The 18,772-nt window shown below is 39.4% G+C and overlaps 1 protein-coding gene across 1 annotated transcript in view; it reads right to left on the minus strand.

Moving 5' to 3' along the window:
* Positions 1 to 5,667: 5,667 nt before the first annotated feature.
* Positions 5,668 to 18,772, minus strand: part of sav1 (salvador family WW domain containing protein 1) — a 30,814-nt gene continuing 17,709 nt past the window's right edge. The window contains exon 5 of the mRNA XM_061969069.1: positions 5,668 to 9,314. Coding sequence (XP_061825053.1) covers positions 9,095 to 9,314 — 220 coding nt within the window. The 3' untranslated portion in view covers positions 5,668 to 9,094. The remainder of the gene's footprint in view (positions 9,315 to 18,772) is intronic.

Here is an 18,772-nt window from a genome sequence, read left to right on the forward strand (position 1 = left end):
CCAATGTGGAGGAGGCAGCGTTCCAGGGAGTCCAGCGTTGTTGTCGTGTGCGGTGTGACCACAGCGGGCGGAGGGAAATAAACCCTCATTCCTGACTTGTGTCAACGTCCAAGCCTGACTTTTTTGCACATTTCATTTGCTGTTGTCTTTTTAGAGTCCTCTGGAGGTTTGAAATGTTTTAAAGCAGGGGTGTCCAAAGTGCGGCCTGCACCTCGTTTTTTTATTGGCCCGCGATACATTCTACAGACAAAATGGAAACATTCCAAATTAGAACTGTTGGAGCCTACTATAATATTCTGTAAAGTACAATTATTATTGTGTGAATGGTCTTCTACACCAAAATTAATCTATTTATTGTGTGAATTCTCCAAAGCTATTTGGGTATCGCGGGCTTTCCCTTGACAAATTCCAAAGAATCACAGATTTCCCAGAATTCCAAGTTTTCTGGGATCCGTCCATTTTCTACCGCTTGTTCCTTTTGGATTTGGCGGGGGGGTGCTGGAGCCTATCTCAGCTGCATTCAGGCGGGTTAACACTTTTCCCATTCAAAATGAATTGGCCATTTTTCAAACTTTCACCATTTCCACATTTTTTAACCTATTCAAACCATTCAACCCATTCCACTCATCCTGGAAATTCAAACTATCATTTTTCCAAGTTCCAAAAAATTCCAGGATTTTCCAGAATTCCTGCTTTTTTTTGGCCCTATTTCCACCCTTTTTTCTGGCGACTACTCCTTCCACATTTTTCAACCGTTCCACCTACAAAACATTCCTCTTAATCAGGACAAAAAACAAAATTGTTTTTTAAACTGGAAAAATTCCCGGTTTTCCCGAAATTCCATTTCTCAATTCAACTGTACTTCTTCAAAATTTCTCAACCGACTATTCCAACACCAACCATTTCAACTCATTCAGACCATTCAAGGTTGTTTTTTTTTTTTACCATTTTCAAAATAATTCCTGCTTTTCCCAAAATTCCCAATTTTTTCTGAAATTCCCATTGAAATGAATGGGACATTCTTCAAAGTTCCACAATTCCCACATTTTTCATCTGATTCAAACTGTTGTAACTTCAAAATATTCAGCCTATTCAGGAATTGTGTGCTCTACTTAAATAATTATAAAAAAAATTCCCAGGTTTCCCATAATTCCTTTTTTTTTTTTTTTTTTTTTTTCATTTTCTCCATTCAACATGAACTGTCCATCGAACTTCCACAATTCCCACATTTTTCAACACATTCCACCTTCAACTCATCCTGGACATTCATTTCAAGTTCAAAAAAATTCCAGGAATTCTCCCAAATTCCCGTACTTTCAAACCCTTTCTTGGCCCTTTTTTCTGGCGACTACTCCTTCAACATTTTTCAACCCACTTCAACCGTTCCACCATCCAAACATTTCTCTAAATCAGGAAATTTGGAAAAATTCCCGGTTTTCCCAAAATCCCTGGAATTCCTTGATACCATTTTTGAATTAAAAATGTTACTACCGTATTTTCCGCACTATCAGGCGCACCGGATTATAAGGCGCACCTTGAATGAATGGCCTATTTTGAAACTTTGTTCATATATAAGGCGCACCGCATTATAAAGCGCATAGAATAGACGCTACAGTAGAGGCTGGGGTTGTGGCTCAATATTGGTCCATATATAAGGCGCACCGGATTATAAGGCGCACTGTCAGCTTTTGAGAAAATTGGAGGTTTTTAGGTGCGCCTTATAGTGCGGAAAATACGGTACTTCAACATTTCTCGACTGATTTGAAAAATTCCAACACTAACCATTTCAACTCATTCAGAACATTCAAGTCTTTTAACATTTTTCAAAAAATTCCTGCTTTACCAGAAATTCCCAAATTTCCATTAAAATGAATGGGACATTTTTCAAAGTTCCACAATTCCGACATTTTTCATCCGATTCAAACTTCAAAATATTCAGCCTGTTCAAAATTGTGTGCTCTCCTTCAACAATTTAAAAAAATTCCCAGTTTTCAGGGACATTTTCCCCATTCAAGATGAATGATCCATGTTACCGATAACACAAAGCTAAGATATGGATGTTGTGTTCAAATAATGTAGCAAATATTGATTGATCTAAATTGTTTTGGTTTTAGTATCTTTAAATGTACAAAATGTCCTTCAAATGTTATTTAAGCGGCCCTTGCTGGGAAAAGGTTGGACACCCCTCCTTTAAAGGCTGTGCAGTTAGCATCATCCATGTTCCCAGGCGTCCACGCTGCTGCTGATGTGTTGCTAAGTAGCAATCCTGCTTTCATTGTGTGCCATCTACAAATGACTCCTGTTCCATCAGTTGAAATAATAAAATGTAAACTACGGCTTGTTGCAGTCTCTTCCATGACAACAAGTCATTACATGTGGCGTTACGCTGACGAACACACACACTCCTGGTCTGCCAGAGAACAAGAAGATGTAGCAGGAGGGATGTGTCTTGCTATATTTAGGGAAAAAAAGAAATAAAAATCCCATCTGAATCGCGATTAGTATTTATCACGATTCATAAGCGATGAATCTTCTTTCTTTTTTTTTAGAGAATAGGGGTGTGAATCTTTGGGCACATAACGGTTCGAATTAAAAAAAAAAATTGGGATGAATAAGAATCGCGATTCAGTTGTAAGTCCATTTTTTTGTGAACCCCTATGAAAGAATCTTTTTTTTTTTAAATACCGGTACTTATTTTTACACTATCTACATCAGGTTTCCCCAAAGTTTTGGACTCGGGGGCTACACTGGGTAACAGAAATTTGCCCGAGGCGGAGCTATCTATTTGTATGTATGTATGTTTGTATACATATGTATACGTATATGTATATAAATACACACACTATATACTGTATATATACATACACACATACATGTATATATGTATGAACATACATATACAACCACACACACACACATACGTATATATACACACATATATATATATATATACACACACATACATATACGTATATACACACACACACACACATATATATATATATATACATATATATATATATATATATATATATACACATATATATATATACACATACATATATATATATATACATATATATATACATATATATATGTATATATATATATATATACACATATATATATACACATACATATATATATACATATATATATATATATATATATATATATACATATATATATATATATATATATATATATATATATATATATATATATATATATATATACATATATATATATATATATATATATATATATACCGTATTTTCCGCACTATTAGCCGCACCTAAAAACCACAAATTTACTCAAAAGCTGACAGTGCGGCTTATAACCCGGTGCGCTTTATATATGGATTGATATTAAGATTCATTTTCATAAAGTTTCGGTCTCGCAACTACGGTAAACAGCCGCCATCTTTTTTCCCCGTAGAAGAGGAAGTGCTTCTTCTTCTATGCAAGCAACCGCCAAGGTAAGCACCCGCCCCCATAGAACAGGAAGCGCTTCTTCTTCTACTGTAAGCAACCACCCGCCCGCGTAGAAGAAGAAGAAGAAGAAGCGCGCGGATATTACGTTTCATTTCCTTTGTGTGTTTACATCTGTAAAGACCACAAAATGGCTCCTACTAAGCAACAGGTTTCCGGTTCATGAAAAGACGCAATCTCTCCATCCGCACACGGACTACTATTTCACAGCAACTGCCTAAAGACTTTCAAGAAAAGCTGGCTACTTTCCGTGCATATTGTAAAAACAAGATAGCTGAAAAAAAGATCCGGCCAGAGAACATTATCAACATGGACGAGGTTCCACTGACTTTTGATATTCCTGTGAACCGCACTGTGGATACAACGGGAGCACGTACGGTGAATATTCGCACCACAGGGAATGAGAAGTCATCCTTCACTGTGGTTCTAGCTTGCCATGCTAATGGCCAGAAACTTCCACCCATGGTGATATTCAAAAGGAAGACCTTGCCAAAAGAGACCTTTCCAGCCGGCGTCATCATAAAAGCTAACTCGAAGGGATGGATGGATGAAGAAAAGATGAGCGAGTGGTTAAGGTAAGTTTACGCGAAGAGGCCGGGTGGCTTTTTTCACGCAGCTCCGTCCATGTTGATATACGACTCCATGCGCGCCCACATCACGCTGGTTTTTAATATATTATTAAAGTTTGACTGACCTATCTGACTGTTTTTTGACATTCCTTTAGCGCAGTTAGATGCGGCTTATAACACGGGGCGGCTTATAGGTGGACAAAGTTTTGAAATATGCCGTTCATTGAAGGCGCGGCTTATAACCCAGGGCGGCTTATGGTGCGGAAAATACGGTATATATATATATATACATATACATATATATACATATACATATATATATAAATAAATAAATGATAAATGGGTTGTACTTGTATAGCGCTTTTCTACCTTCAAGGTACTCAAAGCGCTTTGACAGTATTTCCACATTTACCCATTCACACACACATTCACACACTGATGGCGGGAGCTGCCATGCAAGGCGCTAACCAGCAGCCATCAGGAGCAAGGGTGAAGTGTCTTGCTCAGGACACAACGGACTTGACGAGGTTGGTACTAGGTGGGGATTGAACCAGGGACCCTCGGGTCGCGCACGGCCACTCTCCCACTGCGCCATGCCGTCCCTATATATATGTATATGTATCCCGCCTTCCGCCCGATTGTAGCTGAGATAGGCTAAGCGGTAGAAAATGGATGGATGGATATATATGTACATGTACAACCACACACACACATTTACGTATATATACATATACACATTATATGTATATATACACATATATATATACATATACACATATATATATATATATATATATACACATACATATGTATGTACTGTATGTATGTATACATCCACACACACACACACACACACATATATATACACATACATATGTATATATGTATGTACATACATATACAACCACACACACACACACGTATACATACACACATATATACACACACACACACATACATACATACATATAATATATATATATATATATATATATATATATATATATATATATATATATAGTCAAGGTTTCTGTGGTTTAGCCGTTATACAGTGCTCAATACCGGGGTAGAGCGGAATATACGTTAGGTCAGGAAAAAACACAAGAGGCTATTTCATCGCTACAAGCCTGTTTCACAGGTTTCCCTGCTCTTCAGGGGATTGTTCAGAAATCCCCTGAAGAGCAGGGAAACCTTGGAAGCTTTGTATGTGTAAGTAATAGGAAACTATAATTATTTGGCAATTGTTTACATTGACAAATGCACTGTTCTACACTCAAGTATTGATCAATTACAGAGTACCGGTACTAGTTCGTGTGCTATTGGCTCCTAGTCCATTGCCCACCATGTTTACCCTCTAAAGTTGTGTATGTACGGTGTCTGTTTCACTTTTGTGCATTATAGCACATCACTGCAGTGCAAAATGTTATTTCTTGATGAATAAAAACAAAACCCCACGGCTATTAATCTCTCCTACAGCTTCCATTACAGTTCCATGCAAATGCACTGTGTAAATTAAACAATGACGTCATAGGCTCCAGCATTACTACAAATAGAAATATTCCTGTGGGAGGAAAGAGTGTTGTCAGTGATCATGAAGAAGAAGAAGGTTTCCAAGTAGAAAGCAAGAAAGCAGTCTTGAGGTTTATTATTACAAAATAACCTGCAGTGTGTAATAAAGTCCCCTCCAATGGGACTGCTGTTGTAGTGTCAGTGTGCACCCGACTCAACTACTCTAACTGCTCATGTTCTCATCAGACTTTAGCAGGATGTTGGATCAAAAGTGGGTTTCAAAATCAAAAAGGAGCAGGAAGAAGCAGATCTCATTTAATCCAACACGACTGATAGTTTGTGTACATTCCTTTTTAAATGTCTTATTGGACACTTTGTTTACTTCCTGCGACTTGCCTTGTATTGGATAGTTTGTTTACTTCTCTTTTAAATGTTCTGCCTTATTTGTTTGTTTACTTCCTGTTTCAACACTTATATTGGATAATGTCTTTACTTCCTTTTTAAGTGTCCTGCCTTAGATTATATAATTTGTTTACTTCCTGTTTCAACACCCTTTCTAATATTGGATAGTTTGTTTAATTCCTGTTTATATGTCCTGCTTTATATTGGATAGTTTGTTTACTTCTTGTTAGGACACCATATTGAATAGTTTGTTTACTTCCTGTTTGAAAATCCTGCATTTTATTGGATAGTTTGTTTACTTCCTGTTTGAACATTCTGCTTTATATTGGATAGTTGTTTACTTCTTGTTTATACGTCCTGCTTTATATTGGATAGTTTGTTTACTTCTTGTTAGGACACCATATTGAATAGTTTGTTTACTTCCTGTTTGAACATTCTGCTTTATATTGGATAGTTTGTTTACTTCTTGTTTATACGTCCTGCTTTATATTGGACAGTTTGTTTACTTCTTGTTAGAACACCATATTGAATAGTTTACTTCCTGTTTGAACATCCTGCCTTATATTGGATAGTTTGTTTACTTCCTGTTTATACGTCCTGCTTTATATTGGACAGTTTGTTTACTTGTTGTTAGAACACCATATTGAATAGTTTGTTTTACTTCCTGTTTGAACATTCTGCTTTATATTGGATAGTTTGTTTACTTCTTGTTTATACATCCTGCTTTATATTGGATAGATTGTTTACTTCTTGTTTATACATCCTGCTTTATATTGGATAGTTTGTTTACTTCTTGTTAGAACACCATATTGAATAGTTTACTTCCTGTTTGAACTTCCTGCCCTTTATTGGATAGTTTGTTTACTTCCTGTTTGAACATCCTGCCTTATATTGGATAGTTTGTTTACTTCCTGTTTATACGTCCTGCTTTATATTGGATAGTTTGTTTACTTTTTGTTAGAACACTATATTGGATAGTTTACTTCCTGTTTGAACATCCTGCCTTTTATTGGATAGTTTGTTTACTTCCTGTTTGAGCATCCTGCCTTTTATTGGATAGTTTGTTTACTTCCTGTTTGAACATCCTGCCTTATATTGTATAGTTTGTTTACTTCCTGTTTGAACATCCTGCCTTTTATTGGATAGTTTTACTTCCTGTTTGAACATCCTGCCTTATATTGTATAGTTTGTTTACTTCCTGTTTGAACATCCTGCCTTTTATTGGATAGTTTGTTTACTTCCTGTTTGAACATCCTGCCTTTTATTGGATTGTTTGTTTACTTCCTGTTTGAACATTCTGCTTCATATTGGATAGTTTGTTTACTTCCTGTTAGAACACACTGCCTTATATTTGATAGTTTTCTTTACTTCTTGTTTGAACATCCTGCATTATATAGGATAGTTTGTTTACTTCCTGCCTTAGGATAGTTTGTTTACTTCCTGTTTCAACACACTGCCTTATATGGGATGATTGGTTTACTTCCCGTTTGAACATCCTGCATTATATCGTACTTCCTGTTTGAAGATCCTGCATTATATCGGACAGTTTGTTTACTTCCTGTTTATACACCCTTTCTAATATTGGATAGTTTACTTCCTGTTCATACATCCTGCTTTTTATTGGATAGTTTGTTTACTTGCGGTTAGGACAACCTGCCTTATATTTGATAGTTGTTTTTACTTCCTGTTTGAAAGTCCTGCCTTATATTGGATAGTTTAATTACTTCCAGATTACACATCCTGCAGTATATTGGACAGTTTGTGTACTTCCTGATTGAACATCCTGCCTTATATTGCAAAGTTTGTTTACTTCCTGTTTGAACATGCTGCATTATATTGGATAGTTTAATTACTTCCAGTTTACACATCCTGCAGTATATTGGACAGTTTGTTTACTTCCTGATTGAACACCCTGCCTTATATTGCAAAGTTTGTTTACTTCTTTTTTAACTTTTTGTTTACTTCTTTGAACATCCTGCATTATATTGGATAGTTTAATTACTTCCAGTTTACACATCCTGCAGTATATTGGACAGTTTGTTTACTTCCTGATTGAACACCCTGCCTAATATTGCAAAGTTTGTTTACTTCTTTTTTAACTTTTTGTTTACTTCTTTGAACATCCTGCATTCTATTGGATAGATTAATTACTTCCAGTTTACACATTCTGCAGTATATAGGACAGTTTGTTTACTCCCCGATTGAACGCCCTGCCTTATATCGCAAAGTTTGTTTACTTCCTGTTTGAACATCCTGCCTTATATAGGATAGTTTGTTTACTTCTTTTGTTACTTTTTGTTTACTTGTTTGAACATCCTGCATTATATTGGATAGTTTAATTACTTCCAGTTTACACATGCTTCAGTATATTGGACAGTTTGTTTACTTCCTGATTGAACGCCCTGCCTTATATTGCAAAGTTTGTTTACTTCCTGTTTGAACATTGCACCTTACGCTGGATCTTCATTTTGTGTCGCTCTGACCTTCAACTAAATGATCTTTTGAACAAAACCCTACTAAATCCTGCTGAGAACAGGCTGAACCTGCATACATGTTTCCATATTGTAATAATATATTAAAATATTTCTTATTCTTCCTGCTGGTAACGACAACCAGCTACTTTTTTTTTTATGGCTTCTGAGACATCTGCGAAAAGGAGGCGTTAGCGTCTTTTTAGACAAAATCCTTGCAAAGTGTTTCCAAAGAGCTTCCAGTAGCTTCTTATTAGCGAGGCAAATACTTAAATGGGATAAAGACGCCTTGCTTCTGGACACTTACGTATCATCCTGGTGGATTGTCTGAAAAAGGACGCAACAGGAACGGAGGCCATGTTTGCGTCAGAAGCAGAAAACAGGCCAAGGATGAGAGAAAGCTGCCAAGTCGTCCTCTCACACGGGAGAGGAATGACGCTGGTCTTCTGAGATAAAAAAGAACAGCATTAACTTTATGAAAATAATACAAAATGTTGCTTTGGGTTCACTATAAAAGACGTCTACACTGTGGCTTCTTCATGGGAGAGTTTTCAGTCGTTCATAAAGCCAGCGTGCGTCTTCCTGTCTGCTATATTTGGATCAAGCCAAGGCACACTTGTGTTTGGTCGGGAGGCCTGACCGCGGCCCGGGCTCACATGTTCCCCATGAAGTTGTTGTTGTTGTTGGGCTGCTGGGCGTACCACTGCTGCCGCTGCTTGCGAGCCTCCACCTCGGAGAGCAGCGCCTGGCGGTACGCCTCGTAGGACTTGACGCTGTGCTCCAGCTCCTTCATGAAGAGCAGCTTCAGCATGCCCTGGTACGTGTCCAGGTCGGCCAGCTGGAAGAGCTCCCACTTCAGGATGTGGTCGTACCTGATGGTGGAGGAGGAGGAGGAGCGTCGTCACGGCGTCTTGTCAACGTCTATTGACATCCATGTATTCATCCTGGTGTTAGAAGGCTGATAAGTAACTGAGAATTTACATTGTCGGAGGGGGGAGAGTCCTCTTTTCATCCTAATGCTACATGAAAGTGGTTGTTTTTTGGCTTCTCATTAGTCCAGCTTCCATGTACAGTTGCAAGTGAAAGTATGTGAACTAGAGATGTCCGATATTATCGGCCGATAAATGCTTTAAAGGCCTACTGAAACCCACTACTACCGACCACACAGTCTGATAGTTTATATATCAATGATGAAATCTTAACATTGCAACACATGCCAATACGGTTGGCATAGTTTAGTTTACTAAAGTGCAATTTTAAATTTCACGCGAAAAATCCTGCTGATAACGTCTCGGTATTGTAGAGGACATTTTTGGGACAGCATGGTGGCCAGCTATTAAGTCGTCTGTTTTCATCGCAAAATTCCACAGTATTCTGGACATCTGTGTTGGTGAATCTTTTGCAATTTGTTCAATGAACAATGGAGACAGCAAAGAAGAAAGCTGTAGGTGGGAAGCGGTGTATTGCGGCCGACTGCAGCAACACAAACACAGCCGATGTTTCATTGTTTACATTCCCGGAAGATGACAGTCAAGCTTTACCATTGGCCTGTGGAGAACTGGGACAACAGAGACTCTTACCAGGAGGACTTTGAGTTGGATACGCACACGCGATACCGTGAGTACGCATGCAGCTGCGGCTTCCAAACATTTGATCGCTTGCCCGTACGTGCGTGCCGCTATGTGCATGTCACGTACGTAACTTTGGGGACTTTGGGGAAATATATGTGCTGTATGAACTTTGGGGAGGTGGGCTGTGGGATTGAGTGTGTTGTGCAGGTGTTTGAGTTGTATTGGCGGGTTATATGGACGGGAGGGGGGAGGTGTTTGTTATGCGGGATTAATTTGTGGCATATTAAATATAAGCCTGGTTGTGTTGTGGCTAATAGAGTATATATATGTCTTGTGTTTGTTTACTGTTTTAGTCATTCCCAGCTGAATATCAGGTCCCACCCGCCTCTCACAGCCTCTTCCCTATCTGAATCGCTCCCACTGCCCTCTAGTCCTTCACTCTCACTTTCCTCATCCACAAATCTTTCATCCTCGCTCAAATTAATGGGGAAATTGTCGCTTTCTCGATCCGAATCGCTCTCGCTGCTGGTGGCCATGATTGTAAACAATGTGCGGATGTGAGGAGCTCCACAACCTGTGACGTCACGCGCATATCGTCTGCTACTTCCGGTACAGGCAAGGCTTTTATTATCAGCGACCAAAAGTTGCGAACTTTATCGTCGATGTTCTCTACTAAATCCTTTCAGCAAAAATATGGCAATATCGCGAAATGATCAAGTATGACACATAGAATGGACCTGCTATCCCCGTTTAAATAAGAAAGTCGCATTTCAGTAGGCCTTTAAAATGTAATATCGGAAATTATCGGTATCGGTTTAAACCTCCTGATTTTCCTGGGAAACTCCCGTATTTCAGTGTCCCTCCCGAAAATCTCCCGGGGCAACCATTCTCCCGAATTTCTCCCGATTTCCACCCGGACAACATTATTGGGGGCGTGCCTTAAAGGCACTGCCTTTATAGCGTCCTCTACAACCTGTCGTCACATCTGCTTTTCCAGTCACATAATATCTACAGCTTTTCACACACACAAGTGAATGCAATCCATACTTGGTCAACAGCCATACAGGTCACACTGAGGGTGGCCGTTAAACAACTTTAACACTGTTACAAATATGCGCCACACTGTGAACCCACACCAAACAAGAATGACAAACACATTTCGGGAGAACATCCGCACCGTAACACAACATAAACACAACAGAACAAATACCCAGAACCCCTTGCAGCACTAACTCTTCCGGGACGCTACAATATACACCCCCCGCTACCACCATTGTTTAATGCATCCAGCGGGGCATCACAACAAAATTAGGCATAATAATGTGTTAATTCCACGACTGTATATATCGGTATCGGTTGATATCGGAATCTGTAATTAAGAGTTGGACAATATCGGAATATCGGCAAAAAAGCCATTATCGGACATCTCTACTGTGAACCCTTTGGGATTACTTGGATTTCTGCATAAATTGGTCATAAAATGTGTTTTGATCTTCACCGAAGTCACAAAAATAGACAAACACAGTCTGCTTAAACTAATACCGCACAAAAAATTGTAGGTGTTCATCTTTTTATTCAACACAACATGTAAACATTCACAGTGCAGGGTGGAAAAAGTATGTGAACCCCTAGACTAATGACTTCTCCAATAGCCAGAACTCAGACAACATGGAGTCTAGTCAATGTGACTAGATCATGTGTGTTGGTTAAAGCTGCCCTGCCTATAAAAACACACACCTGTGATAAGTGTGCTGTTCTCGAGAAGCATTGCCTGATGGGAACCATGCCTCGCACAAAAGAGCTCACAGAAGATCTGTTGTTAACTTGTATGATGCTGGAAAAGTATCTCTATTAGCCTTGATGTCCACGGTAAGACAGACTGTCTACAAATGGAGAAAGTTCAGCACTGTTGCTACTCTCCCTAGGCGTGGTCAAACTGTAAAGATGACTGTGAGAGCACAGCACAGAATGCTCAAGAGAGGTGAAGAAAAATCCTAGAGTGTCAGCTAAAGACTTACAGAAATCTCGGAACATGACATTATTGCTGACGAATCTACAATACGTAAAACATTGAACAAGAATGGAGTTCCTGGGAGGACACCACGGAGGAAGCCACTGCTGTCCAAAAAAACCCATTGCTGCACGTTTGAAGTTTGCAAAAGAGCACCTGGATGTTCCATAGCACTACTGACAAAATAGTCTTTGGACAGATGAAACCAAAATGGAGTTGTTTGGAAGGAACACACAACGCTATGTGTGGGGGGAAAAAGGCACAGCACACCAACATCAAAACCTCATCCTAACTGTGAAATATGGTGGAGGTGGCATCATGCTTTAGGGCTGCTTTGCTGCCTCAGGGACTGGACGGATTGCTTCCATAGATGGAAAAATGAATTCCCAACTTTATCAAGACATTTTGAAGGAAAACTTAAGACCATCTGTCCGCCAACTGAAGCTCAAAAGAGGATGGGTAATGCAACAGGACAACGACCCCAAGCGTGTAAGTAAATCAACAACAGAATGGCTTCAACAGAAGAAAATACAGAGTCCTGACCTCAACCCGATTGAGATGCTGTGGCATGACCTCAAGAGAGGGATTCACACCAGACATCCCAAGAATTTTGCTGCATTGAAACAGTTTTGTGAAGAGGAATGGTCCAAAATCCCCCCTGACCGTTGTGCAGCTCTGATCTGCAACTACAGCAAATGTTTGCTTGAGGTTATTGCTGCCCAAGGAAGGTCAACCAGTTGTTAAATCCAAGGGTTCACATACTTTTTCCACCCTGCACTGTGAATGTTTACATATTGTGTTCAATAAAAAGATGAAAACCTAAAAAATTTTTGTGCGGTATTAGTTTAAGCTGACTGTGTTTGTCTATTGTTGTGACTTCGATGAAGATCAAAACACATTTTATGACCAATTTATGCAGAAATTCAAGTAATACCAAAGGGTTCACATACTTTTCCTTGCAACTGTATGCATACTCTTTACAAGAACTACATTGGAGGCTAACTCTGTGGCTTGCCAGCTTGTATGTGCTAGTTTTCCGAGACCCTTATTTTGTTAGCGAAAGGAGGATGGAGCTGCACTTTTATTGTGAAAACAGGAACAGTGCGGTCGGTCTTTAGACAGCAGGTGTTTGGCGAGAGAGAGTGTTAAAATAAAAAGTGTTCCTCGCGTTCATACTGGTCGTGTTTTGGTTGTGTTGTGCAATAAATTTGTATGGAGGTTAATTTGTGTCTTCATTACGAAAGCTTTTTTTGACACTGAATTTATGTAACTGAATTTAGTAAATTGAATTGTTTTACATCAAATTATGCTGACAATTTAATTGAAAATAAATTCAGTGTTATAAAATGCAGTGTGAAAAAATATGTTGCTTCAAAATGCAAGACTCGCCTCCGAAAAATTGAGACAGAAGCAAATGATTCTGTCTCAGAACCAACCAATGAGATGTCAAGTTTGAAGTCACGTGACACGGGTCTTGCAAAACAGCATAACAAAAAGCAGTTAACAGGGCTATCCTGGTATAACACTACATAATTAACATTTCAACACGGCCCGCCGGGTATTTTCAAACTATAGAAATGATTCCAAATTGTTAAAATCTGCACTTTTGAGTGACATACGGTTTTTACGTGTAATGACATGCAGCTAAACTGACTGTGATACACAATGTGACCAGCAGATGGTGCTGGATGATGATGTTCAGGTAAACTTAATGAAGAAGACATGTTTGTTAAGTTAAATACCAATGATTGTCACACACACACTAGGTGTGGTGAAATTTATCCTCTGCATTTGACCCATCCCCTTGTTCACCCCCTGGGAGGTGAGGGGAGCAGTGAGCAAAATATTTTATATACCGTATTTTTCGGACATTAAGTCGCAGTTTTTTTCATAGTGCGACTTATATATGTTTTTTTCCTTTTTTATTATGCATTTTCGGCAGGTGCGACTTATACTCCGAAAAATGCGGTAACTGAAAATGTTTTAAAATGGTTTAGTATCATCTGATTTGTTTTTGCAATAGAAATAGTTGGGAACTTATTTAGTAATATTGTTTGCAAAAAATACAGATTTCTTTTCAAATGTAATAATAGTTTGAAAAATATCTTATTTTTAGAAAAACAAAATAGTTAGAAATGTTTTATATATTTTTTTTCAACTCGCCCTTTTAGTATTATTGACATTTTAACAAAATATTTTTTTACAACAGAAACCATAAATTATTTTTGAACCCTTCCATAGCAAAAATTGTAAAAAAAAAAAATATTTTTAACAGCATAAAAAGGTTTTAAATTAAAGTTAAAGTACCACTGATAGTCACACACACACTAGGTGTGGTGAAAATACTCTCTGCGTTTGACCCATCCCCTTGTTCTCCCCCTGGAAGGTGAGGGGAGCAGTGAGCAGCAGCGGTCGCCGCGCTCGGGAATCATTTTGGTGATTTAACCCCCAATTCCAACCCTTGATGCGGAGTGCCAAGCATTGAAGTAATGGGTCCCATTTTTATAGTCCTTGGTATGACTCGGCCGGGGTTTGAACTCACAACCTACCGATCTCAGGGCGGACACTCTAACCACTAGACCATTGAGCAGGTTTAAATGCAAGAGAGGAATAAATGTTGGAAGGTAAGCTCGTTGTTCACAAAGTTTGGTCATTTATAGATGAACAACACACTACGGATATACAGTGATATTATTTCAAATAAGTATTTTTTTAATTTTTTTTTGCCGTGTTTGTTACATATTTGTTGTCACCCGAGGATCTTGACGTTGGCTGCAGTGAGCTCAGTACCAAGAAAGCAGGAAGGCGAGAATTTTTTATTTATTTCAACAGATTCTCGTGCCATACCTGCTGTCAAAAGCCTAAAAACTGACCGGACAATTCCTGTCTTCACAATAAAAGTGCTGCTCCATCCTGCCAAAAAATAAGAGTCTCAGAAAGCTAGCAGGCTACGGAGTTTGCCGTCAATGTATTTCTTGTAAAATGTAAAAAAAAACGAGTATGGAAGCTGGACAATTAAGATGCCAAAAACTAACCACTTTCAGATGGTTTTGGACAGAAAGGAGGACTTTTTTTCTCCTCCACAAAGTACATTCGAAAATGTGGAAGTTATCAGCACTACAGTGAATCATGTCTGGTTCTAATCAAAAGTTTACATACACTTGTAAGGAACATCACATGGACACAGATAAGACCTTCTGGAGAAAAGTTCTGTGGTCAAATGAAACAAAAATGGAGCTGTTTGGCCGTCAAGCATGGTGGTGGTAGTATTATGCTCTGGGCCTGTTTTGCTGCCAATGGAACTGGTGCTTTACAGAGAGTAAATGGGACAATGAAAAAGGAGGATTACCTGAAAATTCTTCAGGATAACCTAAAATCATCAGCCCGGAGGATGGGTCTTGGGCGCAGTTGGGCGTTCCAACAGGAAAATGACCCCAAACACACATCAAAAGTGGTAAAGGAATGGCTAAATCAGGCTAGAATGAAGTTTTTAGAATGGCCTTCCCAAAGTCCCGACTTAAACGTGTGGACAATGCTGAAGAAACAAGTCCATGTCATAAAATCAACACATTTAGCTGAACTGCACCAATTTTGTCATGAGAAATGGTCAAAAATTCAAGCAGAAGCTTGTGGATGGCTACCAAAAGCGCCTTATTGCAATGAAACTTGCCAAGAGACATGCAACTAAATATTAACATTGCTGTATGTATACCTTTGACCCAGCAGATTTGCTCACATTTTCAGTAGACCAATAATACATTCATAAAAGAACCAATCTTCATGTATGTTTTTTGTGACCAACAAGTATGTGCTCCAATCACTCTATCACAAAAAAATAAGAGTTGTAGAAATTATTGGAAACTCAAGACAGCCATGACATTATGTTCTTTACAAGTGTATGTAAACTTTTGACCATGACGGTGTGTGTGTGATATATATATATATATATACACACACACACACACACACACACACACACACACACACACACACACACACACACACACACACACACACACACACACACACACACGTATATATTTATATGTATACCGTATTTTCCGCACTATAAGCCGCCCCGGGTTATTAGCCGCACCTTCAATGAATGGCATATTTCAAAACTTTGTCCACCTATAAGCCGCCCCGGACTATAAGCCGCATCTAACTGCGCTAAAGGAATGTCAAAAAAACAGTCAGATAGGTCAGTCAAACTTTAATAATATATTAAAAACCAGCGTTCTAACAACTCTGTCCCAAAATGTACGCAAATGTGCAATCACAAACATAGTAAAATTCAAAATAGTGCAGAGCAATAGCAACATAATGTTGCTCGAACGTTAATGTCACAACACACAAAATAAACATAGCGCTCACTTTCTGAAGTTATTCTTCATTCGTAAATCCTTCGAATTCTTCGTCTTCGGTGTCCGAATTGAAAAGTTGGGCAAATGTGGGATCCAAAATGGCCGGTTCCGTCTCGTCGAAGTCATCGGAGTCAGTGTCACTGTTGTCCAGCAGTTCTGTGAATCCTGCCTTCCGGAAAGCTCGGACCACAGTTGTGACCGAAATATCTGCCCAGGCATTTACGATCCACTGGCAGATGTTGGCGTATGTCGTCCGGCGCTGTCTGCCTGTCTTAGTGAAGGTGTGTTCGCCTTCGGTCATCCATTGTTCCCACGCCGTTCGCAGTCGTGATTTGAATGCCCTGTTGACACCAATATCCAGCGGTTGGAGTTCTTTGGTTAATCCACCCGGAATGACGGCGAGTGTTGTATTTGTGTGCTTCACTTGTTTTTTGACACCATCTGTGATGTGGGCGCGCATAGAGTCGTATATCAACATGGACGGAGCTGTGTGAAAAAAGCCACCCGGCCTCTTCGCGTAAACTTCCCTTAACCACTCGCTCATCTTTTCTTCATCCATCCATCCCTTCGAGTTAGCTTTTATGATGACGCCGGCTGGAAAGGTCTCTTTTGGCAAGGTCTTCCTTTTGAATATCACCATGGGTGGAAGTTTCAGGCCATTAGCATGGCAAGCTAGAACCACAGTGAAGGACGACTTCTCATTCCCTGTGGTGCGAACATTCACCGTACGTGCTCCCGTTGTATCCACAGTATCCACAGTGCGGTTCACAGGAATATCAGTTGCTGTGAAATAGTAATCCGTGTGAGGATGGAGAGATTGCGTCTTTTCATGAACCGGATCCTTGTCGCTTAGTAGGAGCCATTTTGTGGTCTTTACAGATGTAAACAGGAAATGAAACGTACGGTAATATCCGCGCGCTTTTTCTTCTTCTACGCGGGCGGGTGGTTGCTTACAGTAGAAGAAGAAGCGCTTCCTGTTCTATGGGGGCGGGTGCTTACCTTGGCGGTTGCTTGCGTAGAAGAAGAAGCGCTTCCTGTTCTACCGGGAAAAAAGATGGCGGCTGTTTACCGTAGTTACGAGACCGAAACTTTATGAAAATGAATCTTAATATTTATCCATATATAAAGCGCACCGGGTTAAAAGCCGCACTGTCAGCTTTTGAGTAAATTTGTGGTTTTTAGGTGCGGCTAATGGTGCGGAAAATACGGTATATATATACATATTTATATACAAACCCCGTTTCCATATGAATTGGGAAATTGTGTTAGATGTAAATATAAACGGAATACAATGATTTGCAAATCATTTTCAACCCATGTTCAGTTGAATATGCTACAAAGACAACATATTTGATGTTCAAACGGATTTTTTTTGCAAATAATCATTAACTTTAGAATTTGATGCCAGCAACACGTGACAAAGAAAATGGGAAAGGTGGCAATAAATACTGATAAAGTTGAGGAATGGTCATCAAACACTTAATGGAACATCCCACAGGTGTGCAGGCTAATTGGGAACAGGTGGGTGCCATGATTGGGTATAAAAACAGCTTCCCATAAAATGCTCAGTCTTTCACAAGAAAGGATGGGGCGAGGTACACCACTTTGTCCACAACTGCGTGAGCAAACAGTCAAACAGTTTAAGAACAACATTTCTCAAAGTGCAATAGAAAGAAATTTAGGGATTTCAACATCTACGGTCCATAATATCATCAAAAGGTTCAGAGAATCTGGAGAAATCACTCCACGTAAGCGGCATGGCCGGAAACCAACATTGAATGACCGTGACTTTCGATCCCTCAGACGGCACTGTATCAAAAACCGACATCAATCTCTAAAGGATATCACCACATGGGCTCAGGCACACTTCAGAAAACCACTGACACTAAAAACAGTTTGTCGCTACATCTGTAAGTGCAAGTTAAAGCTCTATTATGCAAAGCGAAAGCCATTTATCAACAACACCCAGAAACGCCGCCGACTTCTCTGGGCCCGAGATCATCTAAGATGGACTCATGCAAAGTGGAAAAGTGTTCTGTGGGTCTGACGAGTCCACATTTCAAATTGTTTTTGGAAATATTCGACATCGTGTTATCCGGACCAAAGGGGAAGCGAACTATCCAGACTGTTATCGACGCAAAGTTCAAAAGCCAGCATCTGTGATGGTATGGGGGTGCATTAGTGCCCAAGACATGGGTAACTTACACATCTGTGAAGGCACCATTAATGCTGAAAGGTACATACAGGTTTTGGAACAACATATGCTGCCATCTAAGCGCCGTCTTTTTCATGGACGCTCCTGCTTATTTCAGCAAGACAATGCCAAGCCACATTCAGCACGTGTTACAACAGCGTGGCTTCGTAAAAAAAGAGTGCGGGTACTT

Source organism: Nerophis lumbriciformis, linkage group LG08 (assembly GCF_033978685.3).
Source record: "Nerophis lumbriciformis linkage group LG08, RoL_Nlum_v2.1, whole genome shotgun sequence".
Classification (NCBI taxonomy): Eukaryota; Metazoa; Chordata; class Actinopteri; order Syngnathiformes; family Syngnathidae; genus Nerophis; species Nerophis lumbriciformis.